This window comes from Salvia splendens, chromosome 11 (genome assembly GCF_004379255.2).
Source record: "Salvia splendens isolate huo1 chromosome 11, SspV2, whole genome shotgun sequence".
NCBI lineage: Eukaryota > Viridiplantae > Streptophyta > Magnoliopsida > Lamiales > Lamiaceae > Salvia > Salvia splendens.
In genome coordinates this window covers 2,773,943-2,792,361 of record NC_056042.1, presented here as the reverse complement: position 1 = coordinate 2,792,361, position 18,419 = coordinate 2,773,943, and the positions used below count along the sequence as shown (strand labels likewise).

At 36.7% G+C, this 18,419-nt stretch overlaps 2 protein-coding genes across 2 annotated transcripts; one reads left to right on the top strand and one right to left on the bottom strand.

Annotated features, from left to right (window-relative positions):
- Window positions 1-2,227: 2,227 nt before the first annotated feature.
- Window positions 2,228-5,180, top strand: LOC121754094 (BES1/BZR1 homolog protein 4-like). The gene is made up of 3 exons (XM_042149441.1): window positions 2,228-2,525; window positions 4,109-4,857; window positions 4,941-5,180. Exons 1-3 carry the CDS (start codon window positions 2,310-2,312, stop codon window positions 4,942-4,944), a joined length of 969 nt encoding a protein of 322 aa, XP_042005375.1. The 5' UTR covers window positions 2,228-2,309; the 3' UTR covers window positions 4,945-5,180.
- A 753-nt stretch (window positions 5,181-5,933) lies between these two features.
- LOC121756172 lies at window positions 5,934-9,191 on the bottom strand. Its single transcript, XM_042151642.1, has 5 exons — window positions 8,938-9,191; window positions 7,088-8,454; window positions 6,806-7,003; window positions 6,443-6,638; window positions 5,934-6,352 (listed from the first exon to the last, which is right to left on the bottom strand). The coding sequence occupies exons 2-5, from the start codon at window positions 8,381-8,383 to the stop codon at window positions 6,168-6,170; spliced, it is 1,875 nt and encodes a 624-aa protein (XP_042007576.1). The 5' UTR covers window positions 8,384-8,454; window positions 8,938-9,191; the 3' UTR covers window positions 5,934-6,167.
- Between the last annotated feature and the right edge of the window lie 9,228 nt (window positions 9,192-18,419).

Genomic DNA, 18,419 nt, shown 5'->3' with positions numbered 1-18,419 from the left:
TCAATACCCAATCAAACTGATGGATAATAATTTAAAATGTTACTCAATTGTCTCTAAAAAATACTCCATCCGTCCCCTAATAGGAGTCGTTGTTTGACCGGACACGAGTTTTAAGAAATGTAAAGAAAAGTTGGTTGAAAAAGTTAGTGGAATGTGAGACCCACTTTTTTATATTGATTTTATAATAAAATGTGAGTGAAGTGAGTTAGTGGAATGTGGGACCTACTACCATTTATGGTAAAAATGAAGAGTGACTCTTAATGGGGGACGGCCCAAAAAGGAAATTAGCGACTCTTATTCGGGGACGGAGGGAGTATGTACTTTGGGGACATATATTTTAGGGACGTTACGAGTTTTAATGTAAAATTGATAAAGTAAGAGATGTAAAGAGAAAAAATAATTAAAGTATTGTTAGTAGAGAATGAATCTCACGTTATCAGAAAATCGCATATTCTTAAATGATAGATTAAAAATGAAAAGAGTGCATATTTTTGTGAAACTGAGGGAGTAATAGTATTTACCAAAATTTTTAAATGTCCAAATTGACGATTCCCATATCCCTGCATTGCACTAGTAAATAATAATCGCATTTGGTAATTCCTCATGGTTAAATCTGACATGATATTTTCCAATGGTGTATAATCTCAAATTCTCAACGATGAAATGTAGTAATGGTAAAAATATTGAATCATAGGAGTAATAACTAATAACCAGTAGATTGCGATTACATTGATCGAATATGCTTGAGTATATGAAAAAAAGAAATTAGTGTTCTGTAATAGTATGTGAACGAATTATGATTCGGAATTGACGACGAAATGCAACATAGTTGGTAAGACGTTCTCTCTTTCTCTAATAAGTCGAGGTTCGAATCATCATAACTTATGAGGTAAATAATAAGTAATCATTATTTAAAATGCTTTTTAAAAAAATATGATTCGAATTCAAATATTTGAACATTATATGACATCTATAAACTACAATCATACTATAAAATAGAGTTAATACTCCATTCAATCCATAAAAATAGACCATTTGAGGATAACACAGATTTAATTTATAACTGGTAAATAAAACAGAAGGAGACAAAGTAATTGAATTAATATAGTGATTGGTGGGATCTAGTAATGGAAAAGGAAAAAGTTTCATGAATGAATATGAGCTATTTATATAAGACGAACGAAAAGAAAATTCAGCCTATTTCTGTACTATATAGTGAGTACATTCATTACTTTGTCACATTATCTACAATTTTGTACACATGAACTATAGTTAATCTATTTTCATTTTTAGTAACATGATCAATCATTTGTTTCTTCTATATTTTTCTATTTTTTATAGTAATTTTTTCCGTCCCAATAAAGTTGAGTCACTAAGTAATTGTATTGAATGAGATAATAAAACAAAATAAGAGAGAGGAAAAAAAGTAGGAGATATAAGAGAGAGTAAAATACGTGATGGAATAAAGTAAGAATAGTTAGATATTTTATTTTCTTTAAAAAGAAGACTCAACTTTGTTGTGATGTCCCAAAAAGTAATGGAGTGTGATTGAACTAAGTTGAGTCGTATTCATTTTCCGAATATCATTTTCTTTTTTAATAAAAAACAAAACAGCCAATCATTCTCTCTTTATTCCATCACCTACTTACTCTTTCACTATCTTTTTCTATTTTATTTATCTCTCATTTTTAACACATTTCTTAATTGACTCATTTTAATTGGTATTCCCTCCATCCCCGAATAGGAGTCCTATTTTTTCATGTTAGTCCGTCTGCGGAATAGGAGTTCCGATTCACTTTTATCATAAATGGCAATAGGGTCACACCTTCCATTAACTCATTCCACTCACATTTTATTTAAAACTAATATATACAAGTGAGATCCTTTTTCCACCTATTTTTCTTAAAATTTCTTAATACTTGTGTAGCTGAGAATTGAGACACCCACTTTTTTTCCACCTATTTTTCTTAAAATTTCTTAATACTCGTGTAGCTGAGAAGTGAGAAGTGAGACTCCTAATGGCTGATATTGGGGGTAAAATCTCCTCACCCAACACCTGTCCCACTTCAAAAGACTAAACACGTGCAAGACCCCGCATTTCTAGTGTACATCACATTTACAAACCTCAGTGGCACTCTTGTAATTAACCCCCTTTTCAAGCCCAATTTTCTCTCTACCTCGTATTTATCTATCCTTTTCCCTCTCCTCTTTAATTCAGTAATCACACTCAACCAAAACCAAAACCCCCACAATCCGGTTCGGATCGCCTCTCACCGGAGCAAGTCACCGACCCGGACCTCATCGCGCCGATGACTTCGGGCACCAGACTGCCGACTTGGAAGGAGCGGGAGAACAACAAGCGGCGGGAGCGCCGTCGCCGCGCGATCGCTGCGAAGATCTTCTCCGGACTCAGGATGTACGGCAACTACAAGCTCCCCAAGCACTGCGACAACAACGAGGTGCTCAAAGCTCTCTGCAATGAGGCCGGATGGGTCGTGGAAGAGGACGGCACCACCTACAGACAGGTAGATCTTATTCACTGTCGATTTAGGATCGCGTGCGTGTGTGTGATTGCGTGTTTTCTGCGTTGCTGGTGCCTGCTAAATTGCGCTTGATGCGTACGGTAGACGTTAGTGGTGTCGATCGGGGGGTGGATGTAGAAACGCGAGCTGCGTGACGCATCCGGCGCACGATAGTAGCGATGGAATCGAATCTAACCTGCTGAATTAAATAGTATTATATTTAGATATTGCTTTGTGATTTTGAGGGTTTTTTTAATTAGGTTAGACGGCGATTAGGTGTCAAATGGTGCGGTGTCGAGGTCGAGAGCATGTGACGGTCATACTGTGTGTAGTGTGTACAACAAATTTACGGTTTCTGAGTTTGATGCTTTACTGCACTGCACTGCACGGCGTACGAAGCACGAGTAGATCGTTTTGAGGGTGTGATATTTTACTTTTTCAAGCACGTACCTAAAGATTCTTATCCTTTTTTTTCATATTTGTCAGTCAATTTATTATTTAAATGAACATTGGGGCTTTTTTTGGATGTTTTTGCTTAACTTTTGTTTACCTAAAACTGTTCAATTCGATTGATTAGATCCATGAAATCCAGAACCGAGGGTTTCAATTCAAAACAATTACGGTTTATAGTTTTTGAACCATTTATTGCCACATGTTATGCTTATATATGCAAATATATAATTGAAATAAATGCACATGGCATGATGAATTATTCTCTTATGGAGTAGTAGTTTCTTATTTTCTTTAATTAATAGGAGGCCCTTTCAAATTCTATTTCGTGAAATATTTAGTTTCATATACTTGCTTCTCACAAATTTCATATTTATCATTTGTATATCTAACCGGCCACTTGCCAATAGTTGAGCTGTAAGTAGAACACAATTAATATCTGCCAACTACTACATGCTAGCATAACAAAGGCTGGACAAAGAAACATTTCTTTCATTTTCTTTGGGATGGTTCAATGTTCCAAAACACTAGTAAATGCTTACGTGCACGTGCACACACACGCACAAGGTTCTTTTTTTAAAAGATCAGAATCATAGAGGTGACATTTATTTAACATATTCCAGTTATATGTTTTCGCACCCACCATTGTCCAAGTGTTCAATGCTGTGAACATTCATTAAAAGTGCCCAGGTCCCTTTCCAAGTAGGAGTAATGCTCACGTAGTTATGGCATTCATTTGATTGTCTATGTAAAGCTAAGTTTAATTGTTTCTGTAATGCTCTTCTGTTGGCATGTTCTTGGAATTCATGATGACAGTGGTTCAGCATTGGATTTAAGTGTTGTGTGCTAATGAAATAAACTTAATAGATGGTTGATATCACATCTTATGAGTTATGACTAAATATGAGCATGTATATAGTATACTTCGTCCAAAGTAGGAAGATGGTGGACCTCATCACTGCAATAGGTCATCTGTGACTCCTGATTCAGCTTATTGTTTGTATGTCCTCATCCTGATATACATTTAGGGAGAGCTGATATTAATAAGTCTGGCTTGTAAAGAATAAATTCGATCTTCTGATGTGTACTATTTTTGTGGAATGTGTGTTCCTCTTAACGGGTGTCTATATTTGCAGGGATGCAAGCCTGTGGAACGAATGGATATCATGGGCTCAGCTGCAGTAAGTCCTTGCTCATCATATCAACCTAGCCCAGGAGCCTCCTTCAACCCAAGCCCTGCATCATCTTCTTTCGCAAGCCCTTCCCATTATGGTGCTAATGCCAACAATTCAGCCGATCCCAATTCCCTTATTCCCTGGCTAAAGAACCTATCTTCTGGCACTTTGCCAGCTTCTAAGCTACCCCATAATCTTTACATCCCAGGAGGCTCTATTAGTGCTCCAGTCACACCGCCTCTGAGCTCCCCAACTGCACGCACACCTAGAATGAACGGCAACTGGGATGACCCGACAGCTGGTTCCGCATGGTGTGGGCAAAACTACCCGTTTCTACCCTCTTCCACTCCCCAGAGCCCCGGTCTGCAAACTCCACCTGATTCAGGATGGCTCTCTGGGGTTCAGACTCCCCAAGATGGGCCTTCTTCTCCGACATTCAGCCTTGTCTCTGCAAATCCATTCGGCTTCAAGGAACCATATTCAAACGGAGGCTCTCGAATGTGGACCCCTGGCCAAAGCGGGACATGCTCCCCGGCCATTAGAGCCGGAGTCGACCATACAGCCGATATTCCAATGTCCGATGCAATTTCAGCTGAGTTTGCATTCGGTAGTAATCACATGGGACTAGTGAAACCGTGGGAGGGTGAGAGAATACACGACGAGTGTGTTCCCGATGACCTCGAGCTTACTCTTGGCAATTCTACCACCAGGTACATAGCAAAACCATCTACTCCTTAACATGGTGATTACTCCTCTTTCCTTGAACTAATGATGGGAAACGGTTTATTTTCAGGTGAAGTGGTGCACATTACTGTTGTACTACTAATTAGAGCTGATCTTTCTGGTATCCACTTGAAGCCAAAATACACAGCAGGATCAGAATTGTTTTTTTCTTTTTTTTTTTTAAAATTTGAAAAAATGATTGTGGCCTTTGAGGATACAAAAGGTTGGACTATAAATAGCTCTCTCATGTCATGTAGTTGGGTCTGCAATTTTTGAGCAGATGTTTCTCATCCTCACACATTAGCCTGCATATTCTTTTGATTCGTTTTCCCTCAACAGTGATCGATCGTCGTCCTGTCCTATCTGTTTGTTTTGTGATTTTTTCCCCCTTTTTCTTTTGTAATTTGGTCTGTACTTTCAGAGTCAAAAGATCACACTCGTTACAGATATCTGTCGGAGCAACTTGTCTCTCTCTATCTGATTCATTTTTTATATTTTATTTCTTCACATCTCCGTTTAATAATGGTGGATAAAATATAGGAAAATTGAGTATTTGATCTGAATTAAATTGAAATATAAGAATTTGTTTGTTTTTTCAAATTTCGTTTCAGTTTGAGTTTTTGATAAATTTTCATTTTTCGATTCTGATCCTTTATTTTAGTATAAAAATTGAAAATTTCAATTTGATTTTATGTCAATGATCCCTTCCGTACTTATGTTGGTTTATGGTATTGGTAAAATAATTCCTATTTGATTTTTTTAGTTTTTCAAAAATTTTGGGATAAATTTGTGCAATCTCGAATTTTCAGTTCAGATTGGTTTTTGTTGTTTGATATTTTTCGAACAATTTGATTTTAACTTTTACAAAATTCCAGTTTATCAGTTGGATTTAAGAAAAAGGAAAAAAAAAAACTGAACCGTAAACAAAAGCTACATCCTAACTATTAATCCACAAGTCATTAAATAGGGAGGGTGATTAAATTTATACTCTAAAATAACTTTGAACAATATTGCCATGATGCTAACCATACGAAGAGTTGGATTTTGGTATCATACAAACAAATTTAGTAAACAAAAAATCAGACATCAAATATGTTGAGCATTCATCGAAACTGTGATTAAAATGGCACAATTACAGTTTCTTTGTATGTGCATCACCATTGTATCCACACGCCATAACCATTTTCAACCACCAACTATTTTTATACAGCTAACGAATGAGTGATTCTGTACAAAGGATAGACGACTGCAAAGTGCAAACTCCTCTTGCAATTTCCCCATATATATATATATACAATCATCTTTCCATCTGCCTATACACGTCTTCCAGGGCACGGTAAAGCATTGCTGCCGCAGGCGGCTGAGGTAACGAACCAAGAAGAATCTTTAACGCGTCGAGTGATTGGCTGCCATAAAATCTGGAATTCTCTCGAGCGCGGGTTGTGACCACGCTTCCTTCGAGAGAGCACCCGATGAAGGCACCTGCAATACAAAAACCGAGCAAAATATAACCTCTAATCAATCAACTTCTGTATGTTATGAAGTTAAAATTTTTGGCCCTCTCATTTTGACCTTTACTGCAGCTGTATGTATAGCAAGCGGCGTATCCTCCATCACCAGCTCTCAGACCAGCTTCTGCAGTACGTCCAATGGTTCCTACAGCAGCACTCGCACCAGCTCCGACTGAGACGTGTGCATCGCTGCAGAAGGTTTTCACAGCGTCGTATGTTCTCAACACGATTATGAAGTCAGTCAACTCTCCTCCTGCCTGAAGAGTAATATATAAATCATTAATATTGAGCACATTTTATGAAGCTACTTCTGTAAGCTCTTGTCTCGTTGAGAAACAGTTTCAATCACTCGTTTAAACACAAATAAATGCAGAACCTCATGAACGAAACAGCTATTGATAACAAAGAAAGTAATCCACTTAACCTGTGCTCCCCAGCCGACACCAAAGGAAGAAATGGCAGAGGGTGGAGACCAAGATCCGTCTTCCCTAAGAGCAACCACCAACCCAGTTCCGACATTATAGGTAACCACAGCTCCAACCTTCACAACTGTAAGTATTGCGAGCCCCTTTGCATCTCGCAAAATGGCTTCTGGAATTCTCTTCTCTTGTCTCAAACCAACCTGAAAATAAATCATATTTTAATCGTATTTCATGTGTGGACTTTCAAGATTACTAATAATAAACGTTGGGGTCAAGGTTCATACGCTAGCATAGCTACAGATTGTGTTTGCAGCCTTGTAAATCTCGTACTCCATCGACTGTCCCCATGGAAAATTCACCCAAGATCTTAAAGTGCTCAAGTCTGTCAAATCATGAGTTGGGAACTGCGAAGCACGACTCACTTGATTCATTAAGTAAGGCTGAACAGACTCGAGGCGCACACAGCACACATCACAAACTCTTTGAGGATCTCCTGTACGAAAATTTTCAGGCAACAAGCTCCTTCCTTTGGTACACTCATTACAAAAGATCCCTCCGCAAAACCTGCAATGATGCCTTGTGCACATAATAGGATGGAAACGCACACCACAAAGCATACAGGAAGAAGCAGAGCTATCCGGCAGCCATTTAGGTGGCTCTGATTCGAGAATTTCTTGGGTGCTACTGAAGTTGGCCTCTGTCAGGGTCTGAGCCATTTCCTTCCATGCTTGCTCAACTAACTGGGTGGATATCAATGACATTCCTATAATATCCCCAGAAGCAAGAGAATTCAACTTTCCACGCGCTACAAGTAACATCTCCACGACCACATCCCACATGGTCAATTCTTTATCTTCACCAATGTACTGATTCCAGCCCATATCTTCTTCTGGAATGTAACCACCATTCGAGCAGCGCCCTCTGGTCCACTCTTCGCGGTCATTTTCAGTCATTGGAGGGACAGAAACAGGTATCCAAGCCCCCGTGTCTTCGCAAAGAGGCGTTTCATAATAGAAGTACTTCCCTTCTTCACAGTTTCTGGAACCCGAATCTCCCTTGCTATCAACCACTATATTTTGGGGTGACAGTGCCCCATTGATATCCATAGTGCCTATGTGTGGATCCAAAGTAGCATTCCCTTCATCATTCTCTACAGTTAACGAAGAATCACATCCCTTAGTCCCAGATATTAGATGAGCTGGATCTCCATTCCTAGTATTAGGCTCCCCTTCACACTTAGGTAACCTATCACCCGAATCAGCAGAACTGGAGATGTCATGATCATAAATTGACTGTCCTACTTCATCAGGTGAAGACTTGAGGTCAAGTTTCCCAGCATCAGATATAATTTGGCACATAGAGTCTTCGCTAGGATTTTCAGCCAATTCAAGAAGACAGTTTTCCAAATCATCGTGTTGGGTCATAGGACTCACCTTCGTATTACTTTCCCGGTTTTCTTGCTTAGAACAAAAGTCAGAAACATACTCTTCAGCTAGGACAACGGAGCTTCTGCTACCCGATACATTCTCCCCATGGTCCTTAAACGATTGAAGATCACTTGTTCCATGAGAAAAATCCATTCTTTAGCTCGTAAACTGCCACTCGATTCTTTAAAAAGAACCCCTCTTCTCCTCAGATGATAATAGCAATCCTAATATCAGAAAAATGGCATCAGCCATAGAGCACAAAACAAGTCAACTTTAGTCTCTTAAAGATTTGGTTTTAGTCATCACTCCGTTATTAGAATATCTGTTTGTAAAAAAAACATATCCACTACAGAAACCCAGCAAATTTCTGAAACAAGAATGCAGTAAGAAGAAGACAAATTGAAAACTTTCATCCAAAAACGAGACACTAAAAAGAGGGAAAACAGATACACCACAAATAGGGCGACGGAAAATTACAAAGGAGGCATGTCAATCACCACTATCACATGATTTTACCTCAATTTCATTTCTGTTAGCTTTGAGAAAACTTTTAAACACCAAAGAACAACATAGCTTGATGAACTAAAAGTACTATAACTGAGTCAAGAACCTCAACGAAAATCCAATTACATACAAAACTACTTTCAGAAATTAAACACCAAAGTTGAATCAAGAAATTCATATAGGATGATCAGAGGAAGACAAACCGTCTGAAGATTGGAATCAGATCCTCGGTTTTCAAATTAGGAAATGCTTCTAAACTCGATCAATAAGCATTTGACAGCTCCGGCATACTAATCGAAACTAATATTCCCAATTTTCGGTAGTCAATACATAAAAAAAAGATTAAATTTTGATTGCAAAACGAATCAGGGAAGAATATACACAATATAAATATAAACCTCTATGAAATAATTTGCGGTGACGTCGAAAGGTATTGCCGTGTTTGGTTTATCAAATAATTTCTGCAATCTTCGTTTTGAGGAAAAGCTACTTATATTACTCCATAATTACAAACTGACCTCGATGGGAATTTTCTTTCCCCCCCTATTATTTCATGTAAATTACAAACTGACCCCAGGTAGGAAACAACAGAATTTGAGCTCTCTCTTACTTCAATCTCACTCTACTTGAGAGTTGAGATCGAGCTTACAACAAGTCTGTGTTTTCATCAAAATTAATGGAAATATTTCAATTAATACTTACAGTTTTGTTGCTGATCTTCTCTAATCCATCACAAGCTGCTGTGATCCCCAATGATGCTTCTCGGAATCAAATCCGCGGACCGAAGCTGAATGGCTCCGACGCCAAAACAAGGAACCCCAATCGAGTCGATCCGAAGCGTGGCTGCGGCGAATTGAGCTCCAGATCCGAATGCAGTGAGAACACCAAGTGCCGGTGGTGCCGGAGCGAAGCTTTGGATGACATGTGCTTTTCTAAATCTGAAGCTTGGCGATTGCCTTCCCAGGTCTTCTCTTGTGAATTCTGATTTTATCGCTTCCTTTTTTGTCCTTTTTTATTCGTAGTGTTTCAATTCAATTTTTCTGCGAATTGTACGAGCTGTAATCTGGATGTACTGTGTGTAATATGTGTAGAAATGTTTTCCAATGTAATTTGAGCTTTTCTGAAATCTGAATTTAGGATTCTTTGATGGTTTCTTCACATCCTCTAGGCTAGATTGAGACTCTAGAGTTAGCATTTGGCTAGATTATGTTACTGATTGTGAATGATGTCTGTTTATCATCATGAGGCTTGTTTTTTGGATGTGGTAAATGTTTGTTATAGGCTTGTAAGCATGTTTGAAGTGGAAAGACTCAAACTTTGAGAGAATACCATTGAATTCTGAATTTGAAATCAGTACAAATTATTTGGGAGATATATTGATTTGGCATGTTGCGTCTGGTTTAGAGTTGATGGAATCTCTGCCAAGTGATGATTTTCAGTATCAATAGCTGTTGTTTATTTTCGAAGTAATGTAGTTATGTTAAATGTTTTAAACATAGGAGCCTCTTGTAGTTAGCCATAGTAAAGGGCAGCCTCAGTGATAGAATAAGTAGAATATATCGAAAGAATCTACATCCCCTTTCTTTGCTTCTTACATTTCTCCCCTTTTATTGGAGGTAACTTTGCACCTCTTCCATCAATGCTCACTGCAACATAGCAAAACTGAGAAAATGTAGGTGTTTTTTTAAATCTTCTTATGATGCCCATCTGTATATCTTGTTTCTGCAACCTAAACAGATCGATTGCTGGTGGGGCATTTTTCATGTGGTCAGGGTTGTGGGTTATGGATGAATGCAAATAGAGTTATCCTATGAGAAACTGGCATCTCATCATCATGTTAGGGTTGTTGCTATTGTTCTTAATGCTGTTCCGTTGTGTTTGATTACACGACAAGTGTATGAGGTGATGTAGAACACTTGAAGCGCGAACTACATGAGATAAGCGCCCTCGATTTTATCTATATTGCATATTTATCATGCCATTTATGATGGCAGAGATGGATAATCTGGTGTTGTGGTTAGATTCAGAAGTCTTCCTATTTCCCAAGGATTGCTTAGTTTGTGTAGTTAAGGAGACTAACCGAGTCTGTGTTTCTTTTACAAGTTAAACATGTATGGCTGGTTTTCCACTTTGTGGAAGTGTGATGGTTACGGATTCTAGTGAAAGGAAACTTGTCTCGCATCGGTGGTGTAAGCCCGGGGTTTATAAACCAAATTGGCCATCTCCCTTGATAGACTAATTTTTTGGGACGAGTTCTCCTGTCGCGTTTCTGGATTGGATCTTGAATCGAATGAAAAAAATAAAAAAAATGGAATTAATCTAGCAAGTTTACATATTTTATGTATGAGAGAATATTTTCAGTAAATATTTCCAGAACCAATAAATCATTTTCTGTCTTCTGAAAAAGAAAAAAATGGCGTGGGCTGGCCTAAGATGAAGCCCAATGACTTGATCCAGTAATTTCGGTAGGAAACAAAATCATAAGCAGAGAATAAAATCCCCATTCTTCTTCATAATGTAAAAATAAAAATAAATAAATAAAAAGTTCATTTTTCGCAATGTAGATTTGTGTTATATCACAAAAACTAATTCTTTGAAAATGCCTAAACATTGCAAAGAAAGTGTAAAAATTTATGAAAAGAGGGAACAAATTAAAAGGGCGTTATCATAGATTTTTTTTCCATTATGATTGTTTTTGGATGAGGGGTCCCATTAATTGGTCTCGTCATAATCAATCATCAATATACAAAATTCATCAATTGATGCTGATATTAATCATATACCAAAATAATTTCTTATACCACTTATATAGTGGTAGTTGAGTGATGGATACAGGTACACATTTATTTTATGGAATTAGGGGTCTCAAATGGTACAGGCAACCTATTGGATTAAGGAAGGGAGAAAAAGGAACGTATAATATGTTTGTAATTTCAGTGTATGTATTCCATTGTAGGTTTCTCTTTAAATAGAGATTTACATAGTCTATGTACATGGTAAGACTCGGTGAAGAGACTAGAATCAATTACATTTAAATACAAGATCAATCTATTTCCGGACTTGGTGTGAAGATTTGATTTTGATTTATTTTCTAACACTCCCCTCAAGTTGAGCATTGGGGTCTCCAAAGTTCGGCTTGCAAAGTACACTGGTAAGGTTCTTCGAGTTGACCGCTTTAGTGAGGATATCGGCCAGTTGATGTTCCGACTGAACAAACGGGAACTCCACAACTCCACTCTCAATCTTTTCTTTAATGAAATGCCTGTCAACTTCCACATGTTTAGTTCTATCATGTTGAACTGGATTCTCTGATATACTGATTGCTGCTCTATTGTCACAGAAAAGTTGACTCTTTTCTGGACTCAAACCAATTTCACCCATTAACCTTCGTAGCCACAGAATCTCTATTAATCCACTCTTGATTCCTCTAAACTCTAGTTCAGTACTTGACAGTGCAACCACTTTTCGTTTCTTACTCCTCCATGTCACCAAGTTCCCTTCTACAAACGTGAAGTATCCTGCCGTAGATTTCCTGTCGACTGGATTACTTACCCAGTCTGCATCAGTGTATCCATAGACTCCTCGATGCTCATTCTTCTTGAACATTACTCCATGTCCAATTGTTCATTTGAGATATTTGACAATTCTAAATGCAGCTTCATAATGGTCCTTTTGAGGTTGATGCATGAACTGACTTACTACCCCGACGGTATAAGCTATATCAGGTCTGGTGTGGGATAAGTAGATGAGCTTTCCAACCAGACTCTGATACCTCCCTTGGTCTGTTGGTTCTGCCTTCTCGGAGATCTGTAGTCCATGATTCACTAGCATTGGGGTTTCAACCGGCTTGCAGTCTAATAGCCCTGTTTCAGCGAGGATGTCCAAAGTATACTTCTTCTGCCTTAGGAAAATTCCTCCTTCTGATCCCAATACTTCTATTCCTAGGAAATATTTCAGGTTTCCGAGGTCCTTCATCTCAAATTCTTGGAATAGACTCCCCTTGAGGCGCTCTATCTCTTCGACGTCATCACCAGTTATGATCATGTCGTCAACATAGATAATCAAGCATGTAATTCGATCTCCACGCCTTTTCAGAAACAAAGTGTGATCCGAGTTACTCTGCTTGAACGCATTCTTCATCATAGCCTCGGTAAATCTTTCGAACCATACTCTAGGAGACTGCTTTAAACCATACAAGGTTTTCTTCAGACGACACCCTTCACCCTTTTTGAAACCATTCCTAAAACCAGGAGGTGGTTCCATATACACTTCCTTCTTCAACTCGCCGTGAAGAAATGCATTGGTGACATCGAACTGATGTAGCGGCCAATCTCTATTTGCAGCGACTGATAGTAAAACACGGATTGTGTTCATCTTTGCCACTGGGGAGAAGGTCTCTGAATAATCTACACCATAGGTTTGGGTATATCCCTTGGCAACCCGTCGTGCCTTGTATCTTTCTATGGAACCATCGGGTTGTCGTTTAATGGTGAAGACCCACCGACATCCCACTGCCTTCTTTCCATCTGGTATTTGGCATTTTTCCCATGTGTCGTTTCTCTCTAGTGCCCCCATTTCCTTTTACATTGCTTCCTTCCAATGCTTGTGTCTCCAGGCCTCTTCTGCCGTGCACAGAATTTCCCCCTCTTCGTACAATACTGCTTCAATTTTTTTAGCCATTTCAGATATATGCCTCGTTGCAATATTTGCAATTGCATATCGGGCCTTCGCTCATCTTATCCTTTCTGGGCTATATCTTTTAGGTGGCACTCCCCTCGTTGACCGATGCGGAAGCATGTATCTACCAACCTCTTCAGTCACATGTTCTTCAATTAAGTCACAGATTTCTGGCTCAACCTGAGCCTCTATATCTGCCTCAGAATTATCAGCCACCCAAGTATCATTATTAGCGACAATTTCAGGCTCAGATGAACTTACAGTAGGTATCAGTAGGTGAGGATCTCGAACAATGTCACTGGGAGTCACGGTCTGTTGTACATTTGAGATTTGATATGTGATTCTGATGACTTCTGGTGGACTTGGCATTGGAGGATCTTCAGGTTGACTTGGCATTGACAAACGACTTAGCGGCTCTATGGTATCACTCCCCCCCTGACCGCTAAGGTGGTTAAAAAAGTATTCACTCTTAAGGAAATCGCAATTCATAGTATTAACAACGCGATTCGGCTTAGGGTCATAACACCTATATCCCTTTTGATCCACCCCATATCTAACAAATACACATTTGCCTGCACAAACAGATAATTTATCCCTCTCATGTTTGGGTATATGGACAAAAACTGAACAACCGAACACTCTAGGCTGAAGGGTTAAAGGCAAAGGAATTTGAGTATGGTCTGAAAGTGTTTTGAGTGGGGTTTGAAGGTTTAGAGTGCTAGTTGGGAGACGGTTTACAAGGTAGACCGAAGTGGCAACAGCTTCGGGCCAGAATTTTCGAGGAGATAGTGTGTTTGTGTGTTTGTGTATAAAATGAAAGAGGTAATGAGAGTATTTATAGAATAAAAAAATAAAAAAATAAAAAAAATAAATTTGAACGGTAATATTACTGTTTTAAAATTTTAATTTATATTTTTTTTGGAAAATTGATTTTTTTTAAAAATTATTTATTGCGTCAGCATGACGATGCCCACTCGCGGGCCGGCGAGTGGGCGTCACGCACGCGCCAGAGCTCGCCAGCTTCATCGAGGCGGAGGGACACGCGATGCGACGGGAGGGATGCATCGCTATCTCGATGCTGGCTCGTCTCGCCGAGACGAGTCCGAGCCCGCATCGAGATGGCGATGTGGATGCTCTAAGGTAACGTTGGAGGAAAGTCTATTGCGATAGAAGTAGTGGAGGAAAGTCAGATAATAAATCATACTCGTAACCAATTTCGTAATAAATGAACTTTACAATATATAAAGGGAAGTCAAGAGATAATAAATCATACTCCATCAGTTCCTTTGTAGCTGAGTTGTATTTCTTTTCGGGATGTCCCATTGTAGCTGAGTCATTCTTTTTTTGACAGATATCTCATTTCTCTTACTTTATTCACCCTTACTTTATTCTCTCTTAATTTTTCTACATTTTCCCTTTCTACCTTATTCTCCCTTTTATTAACTCACCTAAAACAAATTTTTCCTTAAATCTCATGTCGAAAAGAAACGCTTGTAGTACAAAGAGTACCAATGTTGCAACTAATTAACTTGTACTCCAGTATACCACATCAAATTATTGTACTGAGCATATAAATTAGTCATTTTCAAAAGAAGAAGCATTTCATTTTAACCATTATATGTATATATTTCTTCAAGAGATGGACGCAAGAAAATATTTTAGTATTAATATTAATTATTAATAAATCCCATTAGAATTCATAATAATGATCAGTCGCACTTAACCATCGAGAAACTTGTAATTTGTCAAAAAGTGTAAGAATTGTGGATGATAAAATTTTAGCCTAGCCATGTCTACTAAGCCTAAATTCAACCCCGCATGCAAAAACCAACTTAAATATTTGGGTGGATCCAATTTTCAAACAGTTGAATCCCATTTGCATTAATTATATTGGTCTATAATTTGGAAACTTGTTGTAAATATTCTATTAATCCTACGTTTTCACATTGAATTCTTGCAATATTTTCATGTGTTGGAGTTGACGGTTGCGATTGAAAAAAAAATGAAAGTGGTTAGGATCCCATGATTCATGGAGTTTAAAAATAAGACATTTCAACGTGATTTGCATGATCTAGGGAGAGAGATATCCTTAATAGTTAATTCACATTTTGAATATAATATATCGATATTATTGCAATTAATTATGCACATGTAGCTTAATGCATTTGGGGTCGTGCAAAATTATGAATAGTTTCTTTTCTTTGGCGGTTGTTTCAAATGATATTTTTATGTATAATTAACGTGCTTAGGAGTAGTACATAATTTCAAAAAAGCATAGTATAATACTAGTAATATTATGTTATAAAATTATTTGACTATTTGAATTAGTAATTCTATTTCACGATAGTGTGTTAATTAGTCGATCATAATTAAATAACAATCTAAATCAGTAATTTCCCCAAAAAGGGTAAAACAATATTCAGAATTATGTAATAAGGTTAAATTAGTCATAAAATTAATTATTTGAAATAGAATCAATTCAAGAAATCAGTTCGGTTCGATTTAAATAAAGAGAATTATATACATGCCAGTTATGTACATTTAATTTTTATATGAATTGGATTTTGGGGGTTCACATTATTCTTTTCAAAGTCATGGACACATGCTTTCTAAAGATTTAATAAATGTTGGAATTTGGTTTCCTCTTTATCTGGATTTGATAATTGCCATTTATTCAACTACTTTGAGTATATTCGAGTAAACGTACACGGAAATGTCTCCATATACGTAATCATTTCATATAAACAAGATAAAAATACGACACTTCATTATAATCAGATTTAGGAAATGAAAGTCGAATTAATAATTAATCATATTGACTGCAAATTCTGCAACGCATGATTTAATCTAAAATGACGACAGGGTCATCAATACATCTTATCACAAATCGAAATTTATAGATACACTAGTAAATTTTTACTACTAATTGTATGCATGTCTCAATTTTTCCATTTTATCATTTTCAACAATGCATTTATTTTCACTTTTTTTTTACATAATAACTAGGAGTAAATTAATAAAAATGTCTATATTCTTAGTATACGAGTTTTGACAATGGTCTTGGATTAAATATGAACGGATTCATTTAATTGTTGTCAGCTTCCGATAAGAGAACACCGACACTAACTGGCTACTTCAAATTTTTTGTTAATTAGAAATAATAAGTCGTCACCATAAAATCAATGGGCCACATTCTGGTTAGACTTCATTACTATGGTTCCATTTTTATACTACTATATACAATACTCTATTTATTAAGTACTGTAAATAATTTTGGAATTTATCAAGTTTAAATGGCTTGCCACCTAAATTAACGATCCGGAGGGTGGTTGCCGCTCTTGCAATCAAAATTAGAAATAACAATCAAAATTTAAGTGCAGAGAAAAACATTGTTAAGGGTTGATGACACATTTATCAACACAAATTAGAAACACGAAATAATATCATTATTTAAAAATACCATTTATACAATTATACCAATCGATTATACTCAATAAAATTGAAGACAAAATACTACTATTATTCAAATAAGAGTACCCAATGCGATTAGACATGTAACAAGAACAAGTCCAATGAAGTGGTCAATGATGACTTATATGCATGAAATAAAGAATAGAAGACCTCAATCTCAAACAATAGTACTACTTACACAGTATTTATGATAATGCAGTGTTATAGTAGTAGTATTTATTTAAATCTTAAAAAAACAAAACATATACTAAGTTGTATTTATACATTAAATAACCTTATCAGATTGCGTATATCAAAGATTACTCAGTCAAATTAAGGATTTCTATGATCAGAAGCATGGTAATTTAATGGTTTGGTTGCCAAATGCATCAAAATAGATCTCTTATGCACATTTTCCTCACCTAAGATGCCGCTCTTGGAAAAAGAAATTGAATGAAAATGGTCTTATTTTTCTAGTACTTAGGAAATAAGATAGTACTATTAATAACAGCATATGTTTTGGTGGTTTAATTGGTTATGAAGCTATGTAGCAGTTGTTTACCAACCAGTTTGCAATGCATTGCCGGTCTTAATTTCTTATTTTTCTCTTAGTAATGGAAATCATCACTAAAATTTTCAAAGTTAATTATCCAAAGACTTCTGCAGTTTCGTTGTGCTTCGTGCTTGTCTTTTTTCTGTGGAAGCACTTGTAATACTTTGGTGTCTCTTAGCATATGATTCGTCCATATATGAGGAGACATCAAGTATATATATCACTTTCTAGTTTGTTTTTATTAGTATTATTGTTTTATTTGAGTTGGAAGATATAAATGAGTAAGTTTCGTCGACATGCTATGGTTTTATCGTCTATCTCATACTATAATAATAACCCCAATGATAACCGTAGCATATTTCACTAATTTATTCCATGAACTTTTGTTTACATTTTTAAAATTTTTTGACGAACTAAAGTGAGATATTTATTCATGGTCTATGGAGTATAATTCAAGGATAACCGCAAAGATTGTCGTGAATTGTGATCATATTTATACTCACTTCCTCCACCAAAAGCATTTCAACTACTAGACCTCACAAATTTTAATGAGAAATTAAGAAAATATGAGAGAAATAAAATAAATTGGATAGAGTTATAAATAGAAAGATAAAATGTTGATAAAACAAGAGAGATAAAAATAAAATCTTAAATAATAAACTGAAGTAACTTTTAGTTTTGGCATGGGAATAATTTTGGTGGACGAAAAAAAAGAAAATATGAGACTATTTTTGATGGACTAAAAGACTAAGATTTATACAGTATTTCCTTCGTCTCATAATAAGAGTCATATTTTTGCAATTTCAGTCCGTCTCACCATAAGAGTTACATTGCACTTTTTACCATAAATAGTAAGTAAGTTTCACATTCCACTAACTCACTTAACTTATATTTTTATTATAATATCAATATAAAAAAGTAGACCTCATATTCCACTTAATTTTCTAATCCACTATACTTTTCTTAAAACTTGTATCACATAAAGGGTGACTCCTATTGTAGGAC

What these genes read in the sequence shown, in the direction of transcription:
- LOC121754094 (XM_042149441.1), top strand. Translation starts at nt 2,310, where the DNA reads ATGACTTCGGGCACCAGACTGCCGACTTGGAAGGAGCGGGAGAACAAC. An exon ending in ACGGCACCACCTACAGACAG is followed by an intron (nt 2,526 to 4,108) that starts GTAGATCTTATT and finishes CTATATTTGCAG; the next exon opens with GGATGCAAGCCTGTGGAACG.
- LOC121756172 (XM_042151642.1), bottom strand. Translation starts at nt 8,383, where the DNA reads ATGGATTTTTCTCATGGAACAAGTGATCTTCAATCGTTTAAGGACCAT. An exon ending in GTGTCGGCTGGGGAGCACAG is followed by an intron (nt 6,639 to 6,805) that starts GTTAAGTGGATT and finishes ATTACTCTTCAG; the next exon opens with GCAGGAGGAGAGTTGACTGA. An exon ending in TACATACAGCTGCAGTAAAG is followed by an intron (nt 6,353 to 6,442) that starts GTCAAAATGAGA and finishes TTTGTATTGCAG; the next exon opens with GTGCCTTCATCGGGTGCTCT.